Source organism: Coptis chinensis, chromosome 5 (genome assembly GCF_015680905.1).
Source record: "Coptis chinensis isolate HL-2020 chromosome 5, ASM1568090v1, whole genome shotgun sequence".
NCBI lineage: Eukaryota > Viridiplantae > Streptophyta > Magnoliopsida > Ranunculales > Ranunculaceae > Coptis > Coptis chinensis.
Genome location: NC_141460.1, coordinates 93,923,675 through 93,947,563, shown reverse-complemented (window position 1 = coordinate 93,947,563; position 23,889 = coordinate 93,923,675). Strand labels below are relative to the sequence as shown.

At 35.2% G+C, this 23,889-nt stretch overlaps 4 protein-coding genes and 2 pseudogenes across 7 annotated transcripts; 5 read left to right on the top strand and 1 right to left on the bottom strand.

Moving 5' to 3' along the window:
* The first annotated feature begins 5,491 nt into the window (after window positions 1-5,491).
* Window positions 5,492-7,376, top strand: LOC147500284 (putative serine/threonine-protein kinase WNK6 pseudogene; annotated as a pseudogene). The gene has a single exon (XR_015196280.1). The product of XR_015196280.1 is annotated as a putative serine/threonine-protein kinase WNK6 pseudogene (transcript).
* Window positions 7,377-8,077: 701 nt separating this feature from the next.
* On the top strand, window positions 8,078-8,473 carry LOC147500283 (1-aminocyclopropane-1-carboxylate oxidase homolog pseudogene; annotated as a pseudogene).
* Window positions 8,474-8,811: 338 nt separating this feature from the next.
* LOC147500282 (1-aminocyclopropane-1-carboxylate oxidase homolog 1-like) lies at window positions 8,812-10,553 on the top strand. Of its 2 annotated transcripts, none has more exons than XM_086561964.1 (3): window positions 8,812-9,417; window positions 9,702-9,964; window positions 10,139-10,553. In XM_086561964.1, exons 1-3 carry the CDS (start codon window positions 9,215-9,217, stop codon window positions 10,150-10,152), a joined length of 480 nt encoding a protein of 159 aa, XP_086418090.1. In that variant the 5' UTR covers window positions 8,812-9,214; the 3' UTR covers window positions 10,153-10,553. The 2 variants fall into 2 exon arrangements, 1 of the variants encoding a protein (XP_086418090.1); XR_015196281.1 differs by having other exon boundaries at window positions 8,858-9,417; window positions 9,702-10,039; window positions 10,139-10,327.
* Window positions 10,554-10,834: 281 nt separating this feature from the next.
* LOC147500281 (melanoma-associated antigen G1-like protein) lies at window positions 10,835-13,340 on the bottom strand. Its single transcript, XM_086561962.1, has 7 exons — window positions 13,234-13,340; window positions 13,040-13,099; window positions 12,552-12,954; window positions 12,215-12,320; window positions 11,987-12,101; window positions 11,151-11,226; window positions 10,835-11,040 (listed from the first exon to the last, which is right to left on the bottom strand). The coding sequence occupies exons 2-6, from the start codon at window positions 13,085-13,087 to the stop codon at window positions 11,185-11,187; spliced, it is 714 nt and encodes a 237-aa protein (XP_086418088.1). The 5' UTR covers window positions 13,088-13,099; window positions 13,234-13,340; the 3' UTR covers window positions 10,835-11,040; window positions 11,151-11,184.
* On the top strand, window positions 13,331-18,625 carry LOC147500280 (rab GTPase-activating protein 22-like). Of its 2 annotated transcripts, none has more exons than XR_015196279.1 (11): window positions 13,331-13,483; window positions 13,563-13,658; window positions 13,761-13,864; window positions 14,021-14,625; window positions 14,806-14,928; window positions 15,862-15,950; window positions 16,207-16,312; window positions 17,324-17,425; window positions 17,837-18,091; window positions 18,165-18,248; window positions 18,394-18,625. XR_015196279.1 is itself a non-coding variant. In XM_086561959.1 (11 exons), the coding sequence occupies exons 1-11, from the start codon at window positions 13,361-13,363 to the stop codon at window positions 18,406-18,408; spliced, it is 1,698 nt and encodes a 565-aa protein (XP_086418085.1). In that variant the 5' UTR covers window positions 13,331-13,360; the 3' UTR covers window positions 18,409-18,625. The 2 variants fall into 2 exon arrangements, 1 of the variants encoding a protein (XP_086418085.1); XM_086561959.1 differs by having other exon boundaries at window positions 17,324-17,421.
* A 631-nt stretch (window positions 18,626-19,256) lies between these two features.
* On the top strand, window positions 19,257-22,896 carry GLTP1 (glycolipid transfer protein 1). Its single transcript, XM_086561963.1, has 6 exons — window positions 19,257-19,478; window positions 19,555-19,610; window positions 19,908-20,038; window positions 20,634-20,769; window positions 21,119-21,250; window positions 22,723-22,896. Exons 1-6 carry the CDS (start codon window positions 19,361-19,363, stop codon window positions 22,756-22,758), a joined length of 609 nt encoding a protein of 202 aa, XP_086418089.1. The 5' UTR covers window positions 19,257-19,360; the 3' UTR covers window positions 22,759-22,896.
* The last annotated feature ends 993 nt before the right edge of the window (window positions 22,897-23,889 follow it).

Here is a 23,889-nt window from a genome sequence, read left to right as displayed (position 1 = left end):
TATACTTTGAGGTCAATGTGATACAGTTACATCCGGCTTCCGATTTCCACTTAACTATTTCTTTAAGGTTATTTTAATACATTTGCATCCAATTTCTGATTTCCCGTTAGCTAATATCTGATTTTAGTTTAATGCAGTTGCATCCAGTTTCTGATTTTCAGTTAATTATTCTTTGAGGTTAGTTCAATACAGTTGCATCTAATTTCCGTTTTTATGTTAATTGTTATTTGAGGTTAGTTCAATGTTTTTGCATCAAGTTTTCGATTTTCTGTTAATTATTTTTTGAGGTTAGTTCATTTTTTGAGGTTAGTTCAATGCAGTTACATCAAATTTATAATTTTTCGTTAATTATTTATTTAGGTTAGTTCAGTGCAGTTTCATCCATTTTTCAATGTTTCGTTACTTAGTCTTTGATATTAGTTCATTGCATTTGCATCCAATTTTTAATTTCCCGTTAATAACTCTTTAAGGTTAGTTCAATACATCTGCATCTAGTTTATGATTATTTATGCTTTGAGGTTAGTTCGCTGCAATTACATCCGATTCTTTGAAGTTATTTCAATGCATTTGTATTTAGTTTCTGATTTCCCACAAATTATTTTATGGGGTTAGTTCAATGTAGTTACATTCGGTTTTTGATTTTTTGTTAATTATTTTTTGAGTTTAGTTCAATGCATTTGCATCCAGTTTCCCATTAGCTATTATTTGAGGTTTGTTTGATGTATTTGCATACTATTTCCAATTTCCCGTTAAATATTTTTCAAGGATTTGTATCCAATTTCTAATTTCCCGTTAGTTATTCTTTGACGTTAGTTTAATGCAATTGCATCCAGTTTCCGATTTCTAGTTAATTACTTTTCGAGTTTAGTTTATTGCATTTGCATAAAGTTTCCAATTTCCTATTAATTACTCTTTGAGCTCAGTTATGTATTTGAATCCAGTTTCCGATTTTCTTTTAATTATCCAATGTAGTCTGTAATACCAACTTCTACTGATCCATCTGTAGTGTCATTGCAAACATGACATAAAAATTAAATTATGCTTGATTTACTATGTGGGATCATCGGAGATTATCCAGTTCCGGATTTCTCGTCAATTATTCTTTAAATTATATGCATGACTCACTATGTAGAATCTTCAAAGATTATCTACGAATGGGTGTTGTTATATTAATTATTCTGAAAAATATTTGCAAATATACATAACTATTATATATTAATATTATATTGACCACTCATCCAAATTTCTTATAATGTGAAAACCTCACTCTCCATTAAAAAAAAAAATACACTTTTGATAAAACCCTTCAATTCAACTTCATTTTGTTGTTTAATAATAGAAGTTTGATTGAAGTTTTGTGAGATTGTCTAATAAGGCGAAGTTCATATATATTGAAGCTACTTGAATAGCAAGGAGTTCTCAATCATATGGAAAGAGATAAGATAAACACCATTTTAAATGCAAAACTGTACTTATCGAGACATTCCCACAACATATAACCCAACTATGTTTTGAGGTTAGTTCAATGCATTTGCATCCAGTTTCTGATTTTCCATTATTTATATTTTGAGGCTAGTTCAATGCAAGTGCATCCAATTTCTGATTCTCGTTATTTAGATTTTGAGGTTAGTTCAATACAGCTACATCCAGTTTCCAATTTCCTGTTAATTATTTATTTGAAGTCAGTTCAATGCATTTGCATCCAGTTTCTGATTTTCCGTTAATTATTATGTGAGATTAGTTTAATGCATTTGCATCCAGTTTCCGATTTCCGATTTCTCGTTTATTATTTGATAAGGTTGCATTTACATCTAGTTTCCGATTTCCTGTTAACTATTGTTTGAAGTTAGTTCAATGAATTTGCATCCAGTTTCCGATTTTTCGTTAATTATTCTTGAGATTAGTTCAATGTATTTGCATCCAGTTTATTTTTTGAAATTAGTTCAGTGCAGTTGCATCCGGTTTCCGATTAATCTTAATTATTCTTTAAGATTAGTTCTACTCATTTGCATCATGTTTCCAATTTACAATTAATTTTTCTTTGAGGTTAGTTCAATGGAGTTGCATCTAATTTCCGATTTCCGATTAATTAAATCTTTGAGGGTAATTCAATGTATTTACATACAATTTCTGATTTTCCGACAATTATTTTTTTATGTTAGTTTGATGTATTTGCATCCAAGTTTTGATTTTCCGATAATTATTCTTTGAGGTTAGTTTAATGCAGTTGTATCCATATTCCAATTTTCTATTAATTACTTTTTAAGATTAGTTTAATACTTGTATTTGCATCCAGTTTTCGATTTCACGTTAAATATTATTTGAGGTTTAGTTCGATGTATTTGTTTCCAGTTTTCGGTTCCCCATTAATTGTTTTTTGACGTTATTTTCATTAAGTATTATATATATTTTAAAATATTTGTCATTATTGTTTTGCCGTTATTTTTTTTTCATTTTCTATTATATATTTTGTGATGTTATTTTTTGTATAATTTAATTTTTCACATGTAATTTGTTTTGATTTGGTATATAATTTATTTAAATCTAATGTCCACTTTAACTTAATCTCGTTATTCCGCCGAATATATAACATTTAAGAGTTGAAAAATTATAAATTCATAAATTTAATTGGAATATGTCATAATTATTGTGGCCAGAATTGTGATTTTTGGAATCCTTAACTATGAATAAATGTCTAAATTATAGAGTTGAAAAATTATATTATAGTGTTGAAAAATTATAAATTCATAAATTTAATTGGAATAAGTCATAATTATTGTAGCCAGAATTGTGATTTTTGGAATCCTTAACTATGAATAAATGTCTAAATCCCACAGTGGATTGCGCATCAAATCAAAAGGCTTTTAGGAAAATCGTTTTCGGTAGAAACTATTATTTTTAGCAATTTAATTGTTTGTCTCATATTTTTTTTTCGTAATTAGCTATATTGTTTAGGAAAATTTGGAGACTTTGTGAAACTCTAGATGAGATTTTTTTTTTCGTATTTAGCTATAGTGTTTAGGAAAAGTTAGAGACTCTGTGAAACTCTAAATGAGATTGTTTTCTTATTTATATCATACCTTTTTTATAATTAATAATAAAGTTAAGAAAAAATTGGAGTCTCTCCGAGTGCTCCAAAAAATAGATTGGTGAGGGTATAACTATAATATATATATAAGAAATTGGAATATGTCGTAATTATTGTGGTTAGAATTGTGATTTTTGGAATCCTTAACTATGAATAAATGTCTAAATCCCACAGTGGATGACGCATCAAATCGAAAGGGTTTTAGGAAAATCGTATTCGGTGAAAACTATTGTTTTTAGCAATTTAGTTTTTTGTCTCATTTTTTCCCCCTTAATTAGCTATATTGTTTAGAAAAAGTTAGAGACTCTTGTTTAGAAAAAGTTAGAGACTCTTTGAAACTCTAGATGGGGTTGTTTTTTTCGTAATTAGCTATAGTGTTTAGGAAAAGTTAGAGACTCTGTGAAACTCTTGGGATTATTTCCTTATTTATATCCTACTTTTTTATAATTAATAATAGAGTTTAGAAAAAACTGGAGTCTTTGCCAAAAAATAGATCGGTGAAGATATAACTATAATATATATCTAAGGATAAAGATAAATATTTGTTTCCTATTTTATCTCCTACTTTTTCTTAATTAGTCATGACACGTGGACACCCTTGAAACGCTTCCTCAATTGAAGAGGGAGAGCTATAATATATATATAAAGATATAAAGATTGTTCGAATAGAAATCGCAACCAATGAGAACCTCATTCAGAGCAACCTCAATTAATTTTGGAACAGGACTCGTGACAGCATCACTCTATTATGGTCCTCCAAATATTACCACGCCCACCTCAGCCGGTAGAAGTAGTGTTTTCCAAATGATTCTTTCGAAGAGACAATAAAGGAGGTCACTCGGTCACACACTCAGCTCTTGACATGAGTCTTTAGTTGCTGACAAACATTAAAACATGGATAAGAAATCTTCCCCATGAAATCCCATAGGATTAATTTTAGAAGCCACCAATTCAATCTTATTTGATTGGCAAAAATAAGTCACCTTAATTTTTAATAATTATGTGAAAAGTGACAAGTGTCGTAAGGACGTGGAGTGCAGAGTAATTATCAGTTCAAGCTGCAAAATGTGAATAATTTTGTTTTACTCTTCTTTTTATTGCAAGCACTTTTTGTTTGCTAGTTAAGTTGGCGTTACAATAGTGTGTGATCCAAGAGTTCTAACTTAACATTTTCAAGAACCATAGAATCCATATCCATCACACATCTAGTGAGGATTTACATATCTAAAATATAAAGAACCTCCCACTTACTAGGAAATGGTGGCCAAAGTGGAACCATGGTTTGTATTTTGTAGCAATATGTGTTGCAAAGTTGGCCACCCGTTCGTGTGTGAGATAGTGGTAAGTTCTTTTTGTTGCAAACACGCATGTGAAGACTTACTTTTATGTGTATTGCTATTTGAAATTACGAAACCATGAGAATGCTTTGATCCTAGCCAAGACCATATATCACTTAATTGTGCTAGTGAATACCATTCACGAATAGAAATAATACATGCAAACTAAATTAGGTTAAAATTTGATTTAATAGTTCGGAAAATTCTCAGTATTGAAAAGTTGTATTTTATTCGAATGTTTGGAAAGGAAATGTGTGCATGTTCGATGAAAATGCCTGGCCTTTTTCTGTTGTTGATTCATGTTGGTGTACCGGTGCGGCAAGTTAGTTTTTCACACAAACGTGGGCCTTAAGCTTGAATTTTGTGAAGTCAAATTGTGTCTCTGGGCCGTATTCTTTTACCAGCCGCGTGATTCAAACCAATGTTTTGAAAACCGAACCGGTAATCGAACTGATTTTTTGTTAAAATGGTTCAACTAGATTCAACTATGGTTCGACTCGGTCGGACCGATTAATGTTTATTTAGCAAATTTTTTAATAATTACAATAATAAAATGAATAAATACATGTTTTAATTCAATATTAATTAGTATTATATATCAAAATAAATTCCTTATACAAGAAATACATAGTAGTATGTTGGTTTGGAGTTTGGATTATCTTGTTTAGGTGTTAGGTTCAACTCCCCACATTATCAATTTTTTAAAAAAAGAAAAAAAAAAACAATTATATAAGGGAGATCCGGTTTAAAACTGAACCAGTTCAACCGGTTTGCCGGTTCAACCACGGTTTAAGTTTAGACCGAGAGTCTAACCATAAACTCAAGTTTTAACTGAACCGAACCGAAAATTTACCGGTTCCGGTCGGACCCCGGTTCAACCACCGGTCCGGCCGGTTTTCTAAACACTGATTCAAACTCCAATATGGTCCCGTTTGTTTTTTTTTTCCTGTACAATTGCGTGAAAATCAAGTTTCCTAATCACAAAAGAGATGCGTTCTCGACTTCTCGTGTTCTCAATAGAATCAAATAGAATCAAATAGAACCATATCTTGATCCTATCCCAAAAGCAGATTCCGACTCCCGTCAAATACGCTTCCTACTTGAGTTTCCTACCAGAGGGTTATAAATAGGCTTACAATTTGTTGATTTTTTCAATATTTTTGAGTCATTGCAAGAAAGTTAATTTGAGAGAAGAAGAAGAATGAGTTTGTGTGAAGAAGAATGTTGTGATGTTTCAGAGCCACCCGATCCTGACGTTGTGGAAACTGATCCCACTCGTCGATACCTCCGTTTCAAAGAAGTTCTTGGTGCTGGCGCTTCCAAGATAGTTTACAAGGGTTTTGATGAAGTTAATGGAATTGAAGTTGCTTGGAGTCAAGTTAAGATCGATGAAGTTTTGTGTTCGCCAGAAGATTTAGAGAGGCTTCATAATGAGGTACGTCTCTTGAAGTCATTGAAACACAATAATATAATCAAGTTTTACAATTCTTGGGTAGATGACAAGAACAAGACTATAAATATCATCACGGAGTTGTTTACATCTGGTAGTTTGAGACAGTATGGAAAGAAACACAAAAAGTTTAATCTGAAAGCCGTGAAGTCATGGGCAATACAGATTTTATTGGGGTTGAAGTATCTTCATAGTCATAGCCCACCCATTATACATAGGGATATCAAGTGTGATAATATCTTTATTAATGGTAATCATGGAGAAGTCAAAATCGGCGATCTAGGATTGGCGGTTGTTATGGAACAGGCCAATGAACATAAACATACTTTTGTAGGAACTCCTGCATATATCGCGCCCGAAGTGTATGAAGGAGATTATGATGAATTGGCGGATATATACTCTTTTGGGATGTGCCTGCTAGAGATGGTGACTTTTGAACAGCCTTACAACGAGTGCCAAATTCCATGCCAGATATTTAAGAAGGTTATAACAGGAGTTATGCCTAAGTCGCTCGGTAAGGTGGAGGATCCGGAAGTGAAATCTTTTATAGAGAAGTGTTTACTCCCCGCAAATCAGAGATTGCCAGCAAAGGAGCTTCTAAAGGACCCTTTCCTGCAAGTTGAAGGATTTTCTGATGTTCAGAATAAAGCAGCCTATGTTTCTAAAGGACCAACATACAGAGTTCTTGAGCGTGTGAAGCTTGGTGAGATCTCTCATGCTGATACTGAGTCTCAAAAGTCCACTGTTACGACTGAAGCTAAATGTTCTGATATGTCGACAACCGGAAACAGTCAGAAGTCTTCTCTCAGCACATCTGTATCTAATGTTACAGGACCTATGAAATATAGTGGAGGTGTCCTTGATGGAGTTAAAATGGACACAGATATTAACATGGCCAGCGACGCTTCCTCTGTTATGGATGACCAAAGTGATAATGAAGAGTATAGAAAGGAAGTGGAGCAAATTGAATTGCAATATCAGCAAGCATTGAAGGAACTATCAGTGAAGAGGCATCAGGCTATAATGGAAGCAAAGAAGAAGATTGTCACAAATAAAATAGCAAGTTAAGCAGATTTGATCCAGACATGCATCTTCTGTTATGTACTTATATACGACCACAGTGATGATGAAGAGTATAGAAATGAAGTGGAGCAAATTGAATTGCAATAACAGCAAGCACTGAAGGAAATGTCAGTGAAGAGGCATCAAGCTGTCATGGAAGTAAAGCAAAGATTGTCACCGAAAAGATAGTGCGAGTTTAGAAGATTTGACGCAGCTCCACTCCAAAATGGAAGTGGTAATTGAATAAGCGCGTTTCATGGATTGGACTCTTTGCACTCACATGTTGTAACTCTATCTGTATAGAGACTAAAAGCAGGTGGAATCCCTTGTTGTATTGTTGCTTCGTTTTTGCCTTTGAGCATAGTGGATTCGGTGTGGCTCCGTGGTTTTTTTCCCTGGTCTCAGGGTTTTTCCACGTAAATCTGTGTGTTCTTGTTAATTTGCTAGCATTTTAACATTCCACCATTAAACATGCACAACTAACACACTTAGGAGACCATAACACAAATATGATTTGATTGATTTCGTGCAAGTGTTCAACTTAGTAGAACACAATATCTTAATTGTCAGGGCATAATAGTTCCGAAAACATGCAACAGTGAATCCTGATATTTGTAGGCAATAGATGGACTGTCAAGGATCTCTCAAAATCACATGAGCACCATCTTGACTCACCATCCATCACATTAGAGTGGCTGGTAGCAATAACGCTCCCAATGACCCAAGTGGTGGTTGTCACGAGTTAAATGCAATATCAATAGAACTCAATGTCATACCAGTAGAATTGTGCATTAAGATGCAAGATTGCGCTACATACAACAATACAACAACAGCCCAAACATCCTTTGGGACATTGTTTTAGTGGGAGAAAGAAAATGAAATAATAAAAATTGGCTGAAGTACTTGTTAGCAACTAATCTCTACATTATATGATAGCCAGGTTTTTAGGAACTCCCTCTCCACTATCGAGTAGGCAATTTGTGATCTCCTATGTGCTCAATTTAGAAACACCTCCCTCCCAAACCGTGAAATTTCAATGGTTTTAATAGGTAATATTCAAATTAATTCAAATACTATAAGTAGGTTCCCAGCTAGCAAACTCACTCTTCAGCATGTGCACACAAATAAGAAAAATAGAAAATGGAGGCCATCAACTCTAACACAACAGAGTCAGGTTATAACAGAGCTGAAGAGCTCAAAGCCTTTGATGAAACAAAATCTGGTGTTAAAGGACTAGTTGAATCTGGCATATTGAAAGTACCAACAATGTTCGTCAGACCTCCAAATGAGCTCAATCAGTTGAAGGCAGATTCCAATGTGTCCTACTTCAGAGTTCCAATCATAGACCTTCAAGGAGAACATCAGAAAGTGGTTGATGAGATTAGACATGCATCAGAGACATGGGGATTCCTTATGGTTGTGAATCACGGGGTGCCTTCAAGCGTTTTGGATGAGATGATTAAAGGGTCGCTTAGATTTTTTTTTATCAAAATGTTGAGGTCAAGAAACATGCTACTGAGAGAGAAAGTCGTTTAGAGTAGAATATTGCAGAACTTTTCTTTATAATTTTGTTTTTTTAAGAAGCACACCTGTGAGTTTTGATTGGGTGGGGAGGGGGAATTGGCAAGCCTTACCAGCTGGTTTAAGCATATTGACGATGAAAGTTCTGAAGTGGGGACATCAAGCCTTATGAGAATCTCACTGCTCTACAGTCTACACTGTAGAGTCTACAGTCCACACTCCACACTACTATGATCCTAAATTTAAGCTGATGTCTACAGATTTAAGATTAAAGTGTTAAACAACGAATGCATTACAGCCTAACTAATGCACCATTATTGACTGTTGACTTAATTGTTTTCATAATAAACAAGTACCAAATGTTAGTTTTAATAGAATCTCAATTACATAGAAATCTTTATACACATTGAAAATTAAAGAGAAAAATGGTGATCACCAAAGAAGCAGCTGTTCCATCTAGCATATCAAGTGAGTCAGATTACAACAGAGTTGAAGAACTCAAAGCATTTGATGAAGCAAAAGCTGGTGTCAAAGGACTAGTTGACTCTGGCCTAGCAAATATTCCGAAGATGTTCATGATACCTGCAAATGAACTTAAGCAGAACTCAGATTCCAATCCGACCCGCTTCCACATTCCGTTGATAGACCTTCAAGGAGATCGTAAAAAAGTGGTCGATGAGATAAAAGTTGCATCAGAGAAGTGGGGATTTTTTTCAAGTTGTGAATCACGGGGTGCCATTAAGTGTGTTGGATGAGATGATTAAAGGGGTGATAAGATTTAATGAACACGATGATGAGGTAAGGAAACAGTTTTATAGTCGTGATCGAAAGAAAAGAGTGAGGTTTAATAGTAACTTCGATCTTTATACATCTAAAGCTGCTAATTGGAGGGACACCTTAACTGTCGAGATTTTTACCCCTGCTCCACTGGATCCTAATGAATTACCGGCTGCTTGCAGGTATGGTTTCGATTTTGGTTACTCCAATAGTGAATAGCAAGTTTAATTTAGCTTCTCTGGAATTCACAGTTAGATAGCATTGCCTTCATTTGAAAAAGTATAATCCAACTGGGGCGAATTCAAGGGAAGGCTAACATACACAATCTTGCGCAACCTTATCTCCTGATTATAGATTCTGAATTAGATTGGCTTAGTATAATTTTTTTCATATTAGTAATATGATACTAAGCATAGTCATGTTTTGATCTCATCCTGCATACCAAACAATTTTGTTCTGTTCACAGAGACATAACCATTGAGTATGCAAAGCATGTCACTACTTTAGGAGACGCTATGTTTGAGTTATTATCAGAGGCTATTGGGCTCAAAGCCGATCATCTGAAGCAAATGAACTGTAATGAAGCATGCCTCTTAGTCTCGCATTACTACCCAGCATGCCCAGAGCCAGAGCTAACTCTAGGTACCACAAAGCATACCGACCCTGCATTCCTCACTATCCGGCCTTCTCCAAAGCCACATCGGCGGACTCCAAGTTCTTCATCAAAAAGTATGGTTCTTGCACTATGCAAATTCTAACGGTTACTAAATAGTCAAATCAAACTACCAACCGTACGTATGTATGGTATATTATTGATAAACCTAGGATTTTCTTTTCCTACAGAATACCTCCAACGACAAGCTTAAAAGTATACCATCACTTAAATAGCGCTTCACTTTGCAGGTATAGTGAAATGAACATTAAAGATATAAGATGTGCTGCTCGACAACGGTCATACATATTGCAGTAACAGCCAGTACATGGTTAAGGCCATCGTACATTACACAATTAAGTCGAGACTTCTGGCATGACACGACCGAATCTCTGTCTACAAAAGAAAGTCCTTCAATATAAGGGTATTCAGTGTCGAAACTGGCTAAAGTTGTAAGCAGTAGTATTCCTTCATCCCCATGGATAAATGCTATTTGATTGGTGGAGACTATACAAGCCACTACCATTATACCCCCGCAGCTCCAATCTAACATAAACACCAATGAGTGATACAACAAACCCAAACCACTCCCAAAGCTACAAACTCTACAGTGTGAGCAATTTTTGATGTTCGGTTTATACAATTTGTCCAAAGATTATCTGCAAATGTATCGGGTCTGAGGATCCTCAGAAAAGAGCTTGAGTTCTACTGTACATGACAAAATAATCTACCCAACAAATTAAGAGAGTTCAGGAAAGCCGTGTCCCTTCAAAAGATGCACCAGGACTCCCACAGCCACAAAGTCCTCAAAATTCATGACGCGTAACTCGAGACCATAATCCCATACCTACCATTTGAGTTATGGGGCATGGCATCCTTATAGAGACAGATGTGAACTGTGACGAAATATAGGAGTATACAATCTTTGTCAACAAAAAAAACGAAGGTTCATGCAAACATTTCTTTCTCTAAAGTCTAAACATACATACATAGACAGCCATCCGACGATATCACAGTACACATAATGTAGGTTAATAGATTCTAGAGCTAGGCTTTTAACGGCTCAGCCAAAAAAAAAGCATATTAACCAAAATGAAGATAAAGGTTTGCCGTCCCCTAATCAAGAGCAAGACCTTCGGAGCCCAAGATCAATCTGCAAGCAAGTATACGGACAAATGAACGAGAAATAATGTGTACAATAAAAAGAAAAAGAAAAAGAAAAATAAGAGGTTTTGTACTTAAGACGACACGTCTAATGCTTACCAGATAGAGCTATGTTTAATGCGATGAGGAGATATCACTCATCAATTTCCACCGCTGCACCATCTTTGTTCACAATCTGTGGTCCACAAAATTCCACATTTAATACAGATTGACCAAGAAATAACTTACCAAAGATCCTCGCCACATGCCTATTACATCTAATTTAGCTTCATGTTTCTATAGGAACGATGATAAAATCATTAAAAATAAAAATCATTCTAAGATTCTGAAACGAAAAAACTGGGTCTAGGCTTGCGTTGGCATCTCACAACAAAGGCAAACCAAAAATCTAAGGTACACTATGGGGCGTAACTCTCTAATCTAATTGTTCAAGTTGGTCCTGGTTATCATCATGTCAGACACTAAACAAACATATACCCAAAAAACATGGTTCTGAATAGACCCTGCTATCAAGACCTACGAAGGATATCAATTTAAGAAGCCATACAGGTAACATGGTTGCCATTTTACCAACTACAGATTACTTAGTAAATTAAGGTCCCAAGGTTAGTGAAACATGCACTCGAGCAATGCACTACGCTAAAGCCTGGCCTATGCTAACATACAAGCCAATCTAATTGCATCCATCCTAATAGCATTTCTAATGAACAGAAGAGGAATGTCTTCCAGGAAATCATCTGATCCTTAAGGATATCCATTGCTTCAAGCTATTACATTTTGTGACCTTCCACCTACATGTGTCCTATGCATATAATTGTTCCTCAAAATATTACTATATAAATGATAAAAGATAGGCACCATATTTCCCATTAAGACATGATGCCCAACACAGAACATGGCCAATAAATAAGCAGCGTACAGCCTTGAAAGCTTACCTGTGATATGTATTCTTTCAGTCTCTTATTCAAGGACTCATCCAGTGCTCTCTCAGCAAGCTCATAAAATAATGTATTGCCTTCTGGACCATTAACTTTGTCCTTCTGCAAATATCTACACACAATTCTTTTCCTTTTTAGTCCGAGGATGCAACAGAAACATCTTCCACATTTTCTTATCAGATTTTAGAAACTGCACAAAGATTGTCATGGTTCAAGCACTCTAACCTTTGTTGAACAAGAGCCTCTACTGCCTGCTTGAGGTTACCAAGAACTGGATGACTTTCATCAGCTTCCTGTAGTCCCAGTCGCTTCAAATGATGCCACAGATTTTCTGAGAACGTCTCACATACCAGATAACCTCAATAAGCAACTCGTTAATTTTCTAAGGACAAGTAGATACATCATCATAACTCAAATCAAATGTTGGAGTAGCTTGAGACAATGCCCGTTACAGAAGTCAGTAATAATAAGATTTATCTAAACATCTGATTTTAAAAAGTAATATAACTAATGATAAAATGTATCATTCACATAACCATAAACCCAACCATGAGAAACATACCTTCTGTTATTTTGCCTCCAGCAAGATGCACAATGCTAATAACTGCAAAAGTAAAACCTGTAACATGGCAAGTCCTTTCATCCTCAACATACTTTTTGTACACATCAGCAGGAAGCTTACTCATTACAACATATGACTTTGCATCAGTGGTACTTATTTGTTGAGAATTACGGTTCTGATTAGTTGACGAAATACGGTTTCGTTGAAGTTCTTTCATTTCATACCCAAAAATGGTTGAAAGCTTATCTATGGCTTGTTTAATAACAAGTGCAGGAAGATTTCTCTGACGATAGTTTTTAGTAACTAGTTGAGTTAGTTCCTCTCTTTTAATAGGACACCCAGAGTTTTGATGAGTCTTAAATAACACATACCGAATCACTTCAGAAACAAGTTTATCCACTTCCTGCCCAAACAAACAACATGCCATATATATTATTATATATACAACCACATGTCAAAATAATAAAATATTATTAGTTTATACATACCTCTTTGGAGATATCAATTTGTGAGAAGTCCTCGCCCGGATTTGACATCCTGTTAAAACCCTAGAGAGAGGGAGAGAGAGAGAGTGAAAATAAGGAGGGAATTGAGAACTGCAACTAGGCAACGCGGCATAGTGAGGAGTTGTACATATATGCAACTCACAATAAAACAAACTTTTATAAATGGAAACCGTTACCTTAAAAACATCAAAATATTCAAAAAGAATTGATCTTTTTTCATGCACAAGAAACCATTAGTGTTGAGAATCATAGATTGCAGCTTATTGTATTGAATCAGTTGAATTGATAAAAGAAAAAAGAAAAATGGGCTTTGCTGGATGTTTGCAACGGACAGAGAATAATTTGGATACAAATGATTCCAATTCAATATATGCAATCAGGCCAGAATACGTAATTGATGTTCGCAAAACGAAATTCAAGCCAAGGGTACGTCTCATTTCACACTTTTTTAAAAAATATATAGACAACATAAAATTTGATATGTTTGATGGTTTGTATTATGTAGCCTGGAAGAACACTTAGTGAAAGAAAGTGGCGGTCTGCATTTTCAGAAGATGGTCATTTGGATATTGGAGTAGTACTTAGACGTGTACAACGCGGGGTGAGTCGTTTACCATGACTATGTTTTTGAACTTTGCGTTGTGATTGTGAACTTGAGTGAGTTGTGAAATGTGAACTTGAGTGATTGTTACCAATGTACCAGGGTGTTCATCCATTAATCAGAGCTGAAGTATGGGAATTTTTGTTAGGTTGCTATGATCCCAATAGCACGTATGAAGAGCGGAATCAACTGAGACAACGCAAGAGGTATCAATATATCTAGTAGTTTGATTCGAAACACCAATTTCTGTACGTTTGTTTGCCCTGCAGATATAAGTGGCATACTCAATACTTTACTGAATTACTATACTTATAATGTGATCACATACCCTTGGACTTTACCTGTTCTATTGATTGTGGAAGGGAACAATATGGGATGTGGAAGACTGAATGCCAAAAGATGGAATCCACCATTGGAAGTGGAAGGTATGTCACAAGACCTGTCATCACTGAAGACGGCCAACCAATCCAAAATCCATCAAGTCAGGGTGATGATGCACAAGAAGATAATGGAGACAAATCAACATTATCTCCTGTTAAATTATGTGATGATGCACAAGAAGATAATGTAGACAAGGAAACATCATCTCCTGTTGAACCATGTGATGATGCACAAGAAGATAATGTAGACAAGGAAACATCATCTCCGGTTGAACCATGTGATGATGCACAAGAAGAGAATGTGGACAAGGCAACATCATCTCCTGTTGAACCATCTGATGATGCACAAGAAGAGAATGTGGACAAGGCAACATCATCTCCTGTTGAACCATCTGATGATGCACAAGAAGAGAATGTGGACAAGGCAACATCATCTCCTGTTGAACCATCTGATGATGCACAAGTAGATAACGGAGACAAGGCAACATCATCTCCTGCTAAACTATTAATGCCTGAAGAGCCTGTAGCTGGAATACTGCATCAAGAAAAGATAGTGGTTCTGTGGAAGCGCACACTGCATCAAATAGGTATATACAAGGATCATAACATAACTTTTTTTTTTCTTTGAATGTATCTTATCACATAAGTATGTTGATTATTTTTGTGAAGATCTAATCCGCCCTCTCTTGTTCTATTGGTTTGGTTTTTGTGGTGTGTTTTGTCACATTTGGTTTAAGATGATTGACTACATAATATTTGGATGGCAGGTCTGGATGTTGTTCGCACAGATAGGGCACTTGAATTTTACGAGAGTGAAGCTAATCTGGCGAAGCTTTGGGATGTTCTTGCAGTATACGCATGGATCGACAAGGAAATTGGTTACTGTCAAGGTGAGTAGGTTATTGGCAGTAAATATTTTACTTGTTGAATTGGAAATATTGTTGAACCTGAGTTGCATAAGTTGTGAGTTTCTGGATGGGTTTACTCATTATAGGGAAAGATAATCTAGTGTTTTGCAATCTCCCAACTGCGATATGAAAGTTTATGATCCATCACCATTTTTTTTCAGAACATAGTCCATGTTACATGTAGGAGGAAGAAAATAATGGCAATTAAAAAGGCTCCCTACAGAGCCTAAAAGGTTTGTCAATCCAAACTTATGCCTTCTTTGTTCAAGATTTTCGCTTCTTGATTATAGTGATAGATTGACAAAGATCTAGGAATGGTCCATCTCAACTTTTTCAAGACAATGCAAGCCAATATTTCCTTAAATAATGTATGGATCAAAGATCTCAGATAGAACTTAGTCTTTACTTGGAACTTGAAAGCATTACATGAGCACAGTGGATAGTTTACCTAATATATGTGCATTTGCAAGTCGTCTCAAGAATCCGGTGGGTTTTTCTGCCTTCACAATGTCAGGCTGCTTTGAAGTGTTTTGCAACATTCTTGGATGCTTTGAAGGTGATTAGAGTGATGCCTTGCTTTCTAAGATCTATTGAGGGATGGTTTACTAACTCACTACTAAATTTCTGTACGGCCTTGTTAGTCTATGAATAAACCAAAACAGGATGAGGAATAAATCTGGACTCGATTACAATTAATACGGTAGTATATTTTTTAGTTAGAAACACGGTTTGTTGAATTCATTTGGCGCAAAACTGGAAGAATTGATCTACAATTGGTGTGTCTTTTCATGATCTAGGGTTCAGGTTTCTTTGGCTCCTGGAAATATTTTGTCATTCCGTATTACTTGTATCCATAATCTTTTCATCAAAAGAAAGTATTTTTTGTGATCACAAACCCTTTTCATTCTTGAACAGGAATGAGTGATCTATGCTCTCCAATGGTGATTCTTTTAGAAAATGAAGCAGATGCCTTCTGGTGCTTTGAACGTATAATGCGTAAAGTGGTAGGCATCTCTATCCCTTTGATCCCAGTTCTTAGTGGTTTGTGTTTTGTGTTTTTGGTTTTCACTTATCTTCGTCCTTCCGTCACCTCTTATTATTATTGTTATTGATGTTAACCTTAAGAATTGAAAGCTGCGAGACATGATGTTGTTGTGTTTGCGCTCACACCATGTCACATCGCTTACATTTTTTCATTTTCCTTCTTCTTGGATTCCATGACTCATGATTAATATATTTGAACATTTGATGTATGGAAAGCGTGGAAACTTTAAGAGCACAGTGGATACCCTTGGGGTTCGTTCACAGCTGAGTATACTTGCGAAGATCATTAAAGCAATTGACCCAAAACTGCATCAGCATCTAGGTATGGTGACCAGTTTGATAAGAATCTGCATATATTTGTCGTATCACTTGCTTTACCCACTCTTGACGTGTTTCTGGGTTATTTAGGTTTGACATTGTTTTCTTTTTGATCTGCCAAGGATTCCTAGAGCATACCATTTATTACTTCAGGGCCATCTTGTTGACCCAGAGAGCAGTATACAGTATTATGCTTAAAGAAAATTTTGAAAGAAAAACAGATTTTCTAGCTAGGTAGGCAAGAACAACCCCGCCCGCAAATGTAGTTCTGACAGAACGAAACTAGAAAATGATATAAAATAGTTGTCAAAACATAACACAAATGTTCAATTTATTTTTGGTTAGTTAGATAAGCTATACTTCATGGGTAGCTTTAAAGATTTGTGCTTGTAACTGCTTTTAGGCATGCAAGCTTATTGGCATGGCGTCCAGGTGAGATATGTCCAATTTGGCATCCAAGTATGTACAAACAGAAGGAAAATCTTCTGTGTTTTTTAAGTACCCAAAAATTGGAGAAAAAACCAAAATGTCAAAAATTGTTCTCTCAATTTAAGATATTATCTGACCATCTCATAAGCTTCCTTACGGTTTTCCCTTTTGATGCATCATGTTAAACTTTTCCCTTCTATTTCAGGGTTTATATGGTATTCTGCTCTTGTTAAAGTAACTGAGTATCATAACTTTGACTGATAATTTGCCTAGAGTACAAAATTTCATTCAAGATGATCTCCAGTGCTTAATTGCAAATTATATTTAAGTATCTAACACCCCAAGATGGATGAGAGAGTCAAAACTCAATAGCCACAAATAAAAGAGGTCTACATTGTGATCCACCAAAGCTATAAGAATTGTTAGATTTCTTTTTCCCTACCATACAGCATCTGAGCGGTTGTTATTTTTATTTATTTAAGTAAACTGTTCAGCTATTTCTCATTGTTTTATCTGTTCTTAATAAAACAATTTATTAAAAGGAAGCTAATAAGATGGACTCCTGATGGAGTGTTGTGAATGACAGAGGATCTTGATGGAGGGGAATATCTATTTGCGGTTCGGATGTTGATGGCACTATTTCGGAGGGAGTTCTCTATAATAGATGCTATGTACCTCTGGGAGGTAGGTAAGATTTATTGATTTAGTTCAAATTTGCTTAAGAAAATAGCTCCTCTTTATAAGACGAAACACTATTTATTCTCATACCCTAGTTATCTAAGAGTCAGAGGCCTATGATTTTTACCAATTCCAATGAGACTGCATTGATCTGTATTCCTAATGCAAAACCAAAGCTTATGAGGTATGTAGGTTATAGATAGTCAAAGAAAGATCTGCTTGTACAAGATTCATTTAAGTTCATCTGCTCATGCGGAAGAGATTAAACTTGTCCGGTGAGAACAATGACGATGCATCTCTTTTTGTTTATAGCGGACCTTCTATATTTCCCGGCCTAGAAATTTCAATAGAAGGATTGAGATTTAAATTTATACATAGTTAATAAAGTTATTCGCCCGGCAGTAATGAAGATTGATTTCAGATGATGTGGGCCATGGAGTACAACCCGAACATCTTCACCTTGTATGAGCCGTCAGAGACAAATTCAAGTGATGATAGTTTGGCCAAGGGAAATAATAAGCTGTTAAAGAAGTACGGAAAGTTTGAGAGGGAGAATATGAAGACTGGATACAAGGAAGAACAGAGCTCTCTCTCTGTTTTTCTTGTTGCCAGCATTCTAGAGGTCAAGAAAAAGAGGTTTATAATGGAGGCTAAGGGACTGGATGATGTTGTAAAGGTCCTCTCTCTCTCTCTCTCTCTCAGACACATGTATGTTTAACTTTTGTCTAACAGTGGAGTTTTCATCCCAGATATTGAATGACATAATTCTAAGCTTAGATGCAAAAAAAGCATGCAAGGAGGCACTGAAGGTTCAGAAAAAGTTCTTGAGCAAGGCAAGTTATATTCCTGTTAATCTTTTCATCACTCAATGACTCAAAGAGTCAAAGTAGGATCCATGTTACAATTCAAAACAATATTCGGGAAATTAAACTGTTCCTCAAGTATTAACTATGTCCTTTTGAGTGTCTCTGTGTGCAGGCAAAAGACTTGTAGGTATGGGTTCAAAGCCGTCAAGACTCAAGATCTGTTTCATCCACATTTGGTGGAAGCTTCGCAATTGGACCACAGATTTTGTAGGAGAGAGATATTACAATCTATTTTTTTAGCCTGGAGCGAGGGATAATTCTTTATCAGTCATTCTGTAATAATGTCTTGTTCACATAACGCGTTATTCTTATTTATAAATAAATACATCACCAGTTTTGTGAAATTTACAATTTGAAGTATCAGATACTTTTTTTTTTTTTTTTTTTTCGTCTATTGAATAGACTCTAAGTTTTTGCACCAACGACTGTCCCAATGTTCTAAAAACACTAGGTGGTAGTCGGGAGGTGGGAGCTAGGCGGTTTTTTTTTTTCAAATATATTTTATCATATATATAGTAATACACATATATACTATAAGAAAATGAAGAAAATTATTTACCATAATTTAAAAAATAAACACAAATAAAAGTACTTATTACAAAATGCGTAATAGTTTAAGAAAATCGACTTCATATAAAAATATATTCTTTTTTATAGTGATATATAATTTACATTGAATTTTAGTTTTTTAAACTCATTCAAATCTAAAACCAACATGTGTTTTAATTTTCAACATTTAATCAATTCAAAAATAATAATAATAAAAAAAAAAAACTTGACTGGACTGCCTAGAGGCCGCTAGCCTGCTTAATCGGTCCGCCTAGACCCGCCTAATTAGTCTACCGATTTTTTAAACGACTTGGGCCTAGGTGAGTCGGTTGGGCACCACCGCCTAGAGACCGATTTTTAGAACAGTGGACTGTCCACGTAAATTGTTGTTGTTGTTGGAGCTGAACCCTGAGTGAAACCAGCCCAAAGCCCATAGATTGAAAATTATTATTCTCCATCATCATCATTAGATTCTTGGATCTGGCATTACCATTTTTGTCGCTGGAACAATTCTAAGATTAAAGTGAAAAATGGAGGGAACTGTATTCAGTCCGTCGTTGGAAGGGATTAAGTATGTTAAATCTGAAGACGGGGAGATGCTGACCAAGCCTTTCTTGGATGTCTGCAAGAACATACTTCCTGTTATAGGTATTATTATTTGCATTTAACAATCACCTGTTTTTCTATGACGGAATTGTGTAAACTAATTTCTTTATTATGTCAGATAAGTTTGGAGCTGCCATGACACTAGTCAAATCTGATATTGGAGGCAATATATCGGTAACAAGTTCATTTTTCATATGCCTTCTTTTGTTTTCCACTTACAAGGATTATGTTTTCTACATTTATAAGCTTTTCCTTCCAACTCATTGTTATGTCTTAAATTATATTGTATGTGTTTTTTTATTCACACCAGCATGTGTATGCATATTTGTTTTGCGCAAAGATGGTATGAATAGTCAGTCTTTGCTCTTGTCTTCTAGGTAAAAAAATATCTATTGTGGATAAGTAGCAAGTTAAACCATTTTTTATCTTTTTCCGAATCATTACTTCTCATCTCGCTGTCTCTCTTTGCAGAGGTTGGAAGCCAAATATTCTTCTAATCCTTCACAGTTCAATTTTTTGTACAATATGGTGAAAGTAGAGGTTGAATCTAAAACTGCAAAAGGTTCATCAAGTTGCACAAATGGTCTTCTTTGGTTGACAAGGTATAGAAAATTGTCTTTTCTTGTGCATGTACTTGTGTAGTTGCATAATCCCTAGCCCTCTATTTCTTAGCACTATTTAGATGTCTACGCTCTAGACCTGGTCTTTTATATGGCCGGCATACACATTGTACTTTTACTTGCAGGTTTCATACTAAAGTTTGGACTGGGCATGTAATAGTCCGACCAATGTGCAGTAGGCCCACTTAGCAACGCTCTTTTTAATCTGTATCTTGGTTCTAAAGTTGAATGGGGCAGATCCCACTTAGTGTTAAGTATTGAATTATTTGAATTGAATGGGGAAGATCCCACATATTGTGTGTAAAGATATATTTTTTTGTGGCCATTTTTTTTTTAATAATTATTATTATCAAGAAAAGAAGAATAGTTCACCCAAAAAAAAGGGAAACTGAATGAAGGATATAAATCACGTGTTGCAAGTTGGTGTTGGATAAATCTAACTTTAGATAGATGACAGAATTGGTGGCCATGAACTGGAAACATGTTTTACTGTTGCAACTTGATCCTCTTTCTTTCAAAGTAGCAGAGATTTTCTATTCTGGCTTTTTACATATATGCTGCTTTATTTTTTTTTCAGAGCCATGGATTTTCTAGTGGAATTATTCCGCAACTTACTTGAACATCCGGATTGGGCTATGTCTCAAGCTTGTAGTAATTCATACGGAAAGACCCTGAAAAAGTGGCACGGCTGGCTTGCCAGTTCAACTTTCACTGTAATACCTCTTATGCACTCGGAACTATTTTACTATTTTATAGCAACGTAGAGCATGCATCAACTTTTTCTTTAGAGAATGTTTCTTATGGTATTTTTGAATCCAATTATTAGTACTAGTGTGCGACTCCCATTTATCATAATAGATGCTCTTAGAAGCATGGTTATGAGAAGTCATATTGTACTGATTAACAAAGATATTAAAGTATTTTTTTGAATTAGGATATTGTACATAGTGAACCAACACGATTTGGTGAAATTGGATAAGTCTTTCAATTCTTAGAATATATCTTTCAAATTTCTTAAACACATCTAGTTTCTTTTTCACTGACGATATCCTGAAATTACAGGTTGCTATGAAACTTGCTCCGGATAGGAAGAAATTCATGGATGTGTTAGGGGAAACTGGTGATATAAATGCTGATATTGAGAAATTCTGTGCAACCTTTACTCCACTTCTTGAGGAGAACCACAAGTTCCTGGTATGGTCTTTTATCATTAGGAACGGTTTGGCTTTTGCTTAAGTTGTTAACTTAATGATGACAGTTAAATTTGTTGGTGGGGATGTATGCAAAGAAAAAGGGGTATGAAAGAACATTATGAGAAAACTGAATTATGTATCTGGAAGTGAAGTATAACCAAGTATAGTATTCCTAATAAAGTGTAGAAGAAACAAAATTGGAAATAACCATCAATCTATGGTTCTCAGCTTGAGGGACTTAATTATTGTACTGAGTTACTGACCATAAAAAGGAAGGTGGAAAAAGAGAATTAGTTAAAAAAGATACTAGAGGGAGCTGAGATTTGAACTAGATGCAAGGAAGGAGAAGTGGGAAGGGAATCTACGTAACTTTTATTCTCCTAACTTGTTATTTAGGGTGTGTGTGTGTGTGTGTTTAGTGTAGGTTTAAAGAAGCAAATTACTTTAAGATGATAAGCATGATTTGCTTTGTTAGTATCCTAGCAGCCTTGTGTAAGAGTGTATGTGTGTGGTAAGGTGAATGGTGAGGAATAGTTTAACTGTTAAGGAATGAATATGAAGGTGTAAATGGAATTCCGTATTGTTTTTTCTTTCTTTTAGACAAAATACCAGATGTCTTTTCCCACCGTTCTTGTTGTTTTATTTTACTTTATTTGTGCACTGTTATGCATTACAAACCCAATAAAGCTTTATTCATCAAAACAGAAAAAAACTTTTCCATGATTTTATTTAACTTTGGATTGTTCTTCCTAGTCGAAATTGTAACTACCAGAGTACTAGATATATATGATTAAGGCCAGGGACAGACCCACGTAGGTGTGAGGGTATTCAGTCAAATTTCCAATCAAAGTTAATATTTAATTATTTATACTATGGTTCTGGTTCTTACACTTTTAATGTTACTAATCTCAGTCACTAGACAAACTTCTTAACCTTGATCAATTCATTGTTAGCTCACAAAGTGTAAATCAGATTAATAGACATAAAATGACGTTTAATTTTTTAACTTACTTCAATTAGCGAATTTCAGGTTTTGGTTGTTATTAATCATTTATAATTACAAAAAGGCAATAAAGAAAAAAAAAACATCATTTTGAGTTTTTGTTGTAATGTTTTACTGTAAAAAAAATTGGCTTCTCATTGCATGTCGACTTGAATACCCTCTAAAAAACTCCTGGGTCCATCCCTGATTAAGGCATGCTTTGGCATAAGCTACGACAGTAGAAGAGGTAATATACTTGTCTGTAACCTAGAAGAGTATTAGAGTGAACACGACAGTAGAAGAGGTAATATACTTGACTCTAAACTAGAAGAGTATTAGAGTGAACCGACTTCCACTAGCATGTCCATCATTAACTTACTAAGCAAGTAAATTGGTGAGATTGGAATTGGAATTACATACTCAGAACATTTACTTGATTTGCTTTCCTTTGAGAAATTGGCATTTCACAACTTATTTACCTTCCACTGCAGGCTAGTGTTGGCTTGGATGATCTTAAAGCTTCCTAAGGAGGGCAGTTAACCAAATATTCTTCATGATTTACGTCACAAGCTTGACTATTGACTTGTAAACCTTGTGATCATATATACCTAATATCGAGTATTGACTGTTGTCAAACTCTGCTTATAATAATTTAATTTCGTTAACTTTGTTTGTGTTCCTTCTTTTCCTGTTTTCATTCTCTTTTTTATCTTTTATCTTTTTGTTATTATTATTTTTTTCTTCCCTAGTATCCTTTATAGCAGAATTTACTTTTTGTAACTCTGCTCAAAATCATCATAGATACATAGGTGGGCAAAACGAGTTGAACTTAAATAGCCATTCGGCATCACTCTAAGCCGTGTGGCCTTCGGCTGAAATTTGGGTGGAATCCCATTACGACCAGTAAATCCAGAAATGATGGTTCAGCATCAGCATCCATCTTTGATGGATAACAGTTGGTGCTGTGCTATATGGAAGTGAAGCTAATAGAATTTTAACAATGGAATCCTTTTATAGAATTTTATGAGCATAACCAGAATGTGAAGTGCGAGCGAAAGTGGGAGTGGGATCGCAAGAGCGCCCAAGTTGAGAAGCTCTGTGATCTAGAGTGCTTTCAGAGCACCAATAAATACTATGTATAATATAGTTTATGTAGTGAGTGGTAGCGAACTTTGAGTTGGGTTTGGAAAGTTAGGCAATTGGTTCATTGCTCACTCCTTTACCTCATTATATACGTACGTCAGAATGCTAAGTAGTCGTCTACACCTGTCACCTTTAGCTAAAAGCCTTTTGGAATCTGATGTATTTTCTACTTTTCTAGTACAAATTACCAAATGTTTAGACACACAAACTCTTAAATAAATATTCCTCCAGGCGATATCAAATGTCAGCTTTCTAGGTGACAGCTTAGTGCACTTCCTTTTTTACTGCGCATTGAGATCATGCATGCTGCATCTCCATGCACAATCACTCAGTGCATTAGGCTGTGCTATCACTTTAGCATTTTGTTTCTATTTTCTGTAGTTATTGCTTCAAACTATATTGATAGCTTGGTCTCGAATTTGCCCGCCAAATGGGGATGGGCATAATAGAAACCAACGAGCACGTACAGTCCATTATATATCTTCAAACTTCAACTACCTTTCCCGCGCTTTCTC

What these genes read in the sequence shown, in the direction of transcription:
- LOC147500281 (XM_086561962.1), bottom strand. Translation starts at nt 13,087, where the DNA reads ATGTCAAATCCGGGCGAGGACTTCTCACAAATTGATATCTCCAAAGAG. An exon ending in AAATTGATATCTCCAAAGAG is followed by an intron (nt 12,955 to 13,039) that starts GTATGTATAAAC and finishes TTGTTTGGGCAG; the next exon opens with GAAGTGGATAAACTTGTTTC. An exon ending in GAGGCTCTTGTTCAACAAAG is followed by an intron (nt 12,102 to 12,214) that starts GTTAGAGTGCTT and finishes AATTGTGTGTAG; the next exon opens with ATATTTGCAGAAGGACAAAG.
- LOC147500280 (XM_086561959.1), top strand. Translation starts at nt 13,361, where the DNA reads ATGGGCTTTGCTGGATGTTTGCAACGGACAGAGAATAATTTGGATACA. An exon ending in AAACGAAATTCAAGCCAAGG is followed by an intron (nt 13,484 to 13,562) that starts GTACGTCTCATT and finishes TGTATTATGTAG; the next exon opens with CCTGGAAGAACACTTAGTGA. An exon ending in GACTGGATGATGTTGTAAAG is followed by an intron (nt 18,092 to 18,164) that starts GTCCTCTCTCTC and finishes TTTTCATCCCAG; the next exon opens with ATATTGAATGACATAATTCT.
- GLTP1 (XM_086561963.1), top strand. Translation starts at nt 19,361, where the DNA reads ATGGAGGGAACTGTATTCAGTCCGTCGTTGGAAGGGATTAAGTATGTT. An exon ending in GAACATACTTCCTGTTATAG is followed by an intron (nt 19,479 to 19,554) that starts GTATTATTATTT and finishes TTATTATGTCAG; the next exon opens with ATAAGTTTGGAGCTGCCATG. An exon ending in TTGCCAGTTCAACTTTCACT is followed by an intron (nt 20,770 to 21,118) that starts GTAATACCTCTT and finishes CTGAAATTACAG; the next exon opens with GTTGCTATGAAACTTGCTCC.
- LOC147500282 (XM_086561964.1), top strand. Translation starts at nt 9,215, where the DNA reads ATGATTAAAGGGGTGATAAGATTTAATGAACACGATGATGAGGTAAGG. An exon ending in GAATTACCGGCTGCTTGCAG is followed by an intron (nt 9,418 to 9,701) that starts GTATGGTTTCGA and finishes TTCTGTTCACAG; the next exon opens with AGACATAACCATTGAGTATG.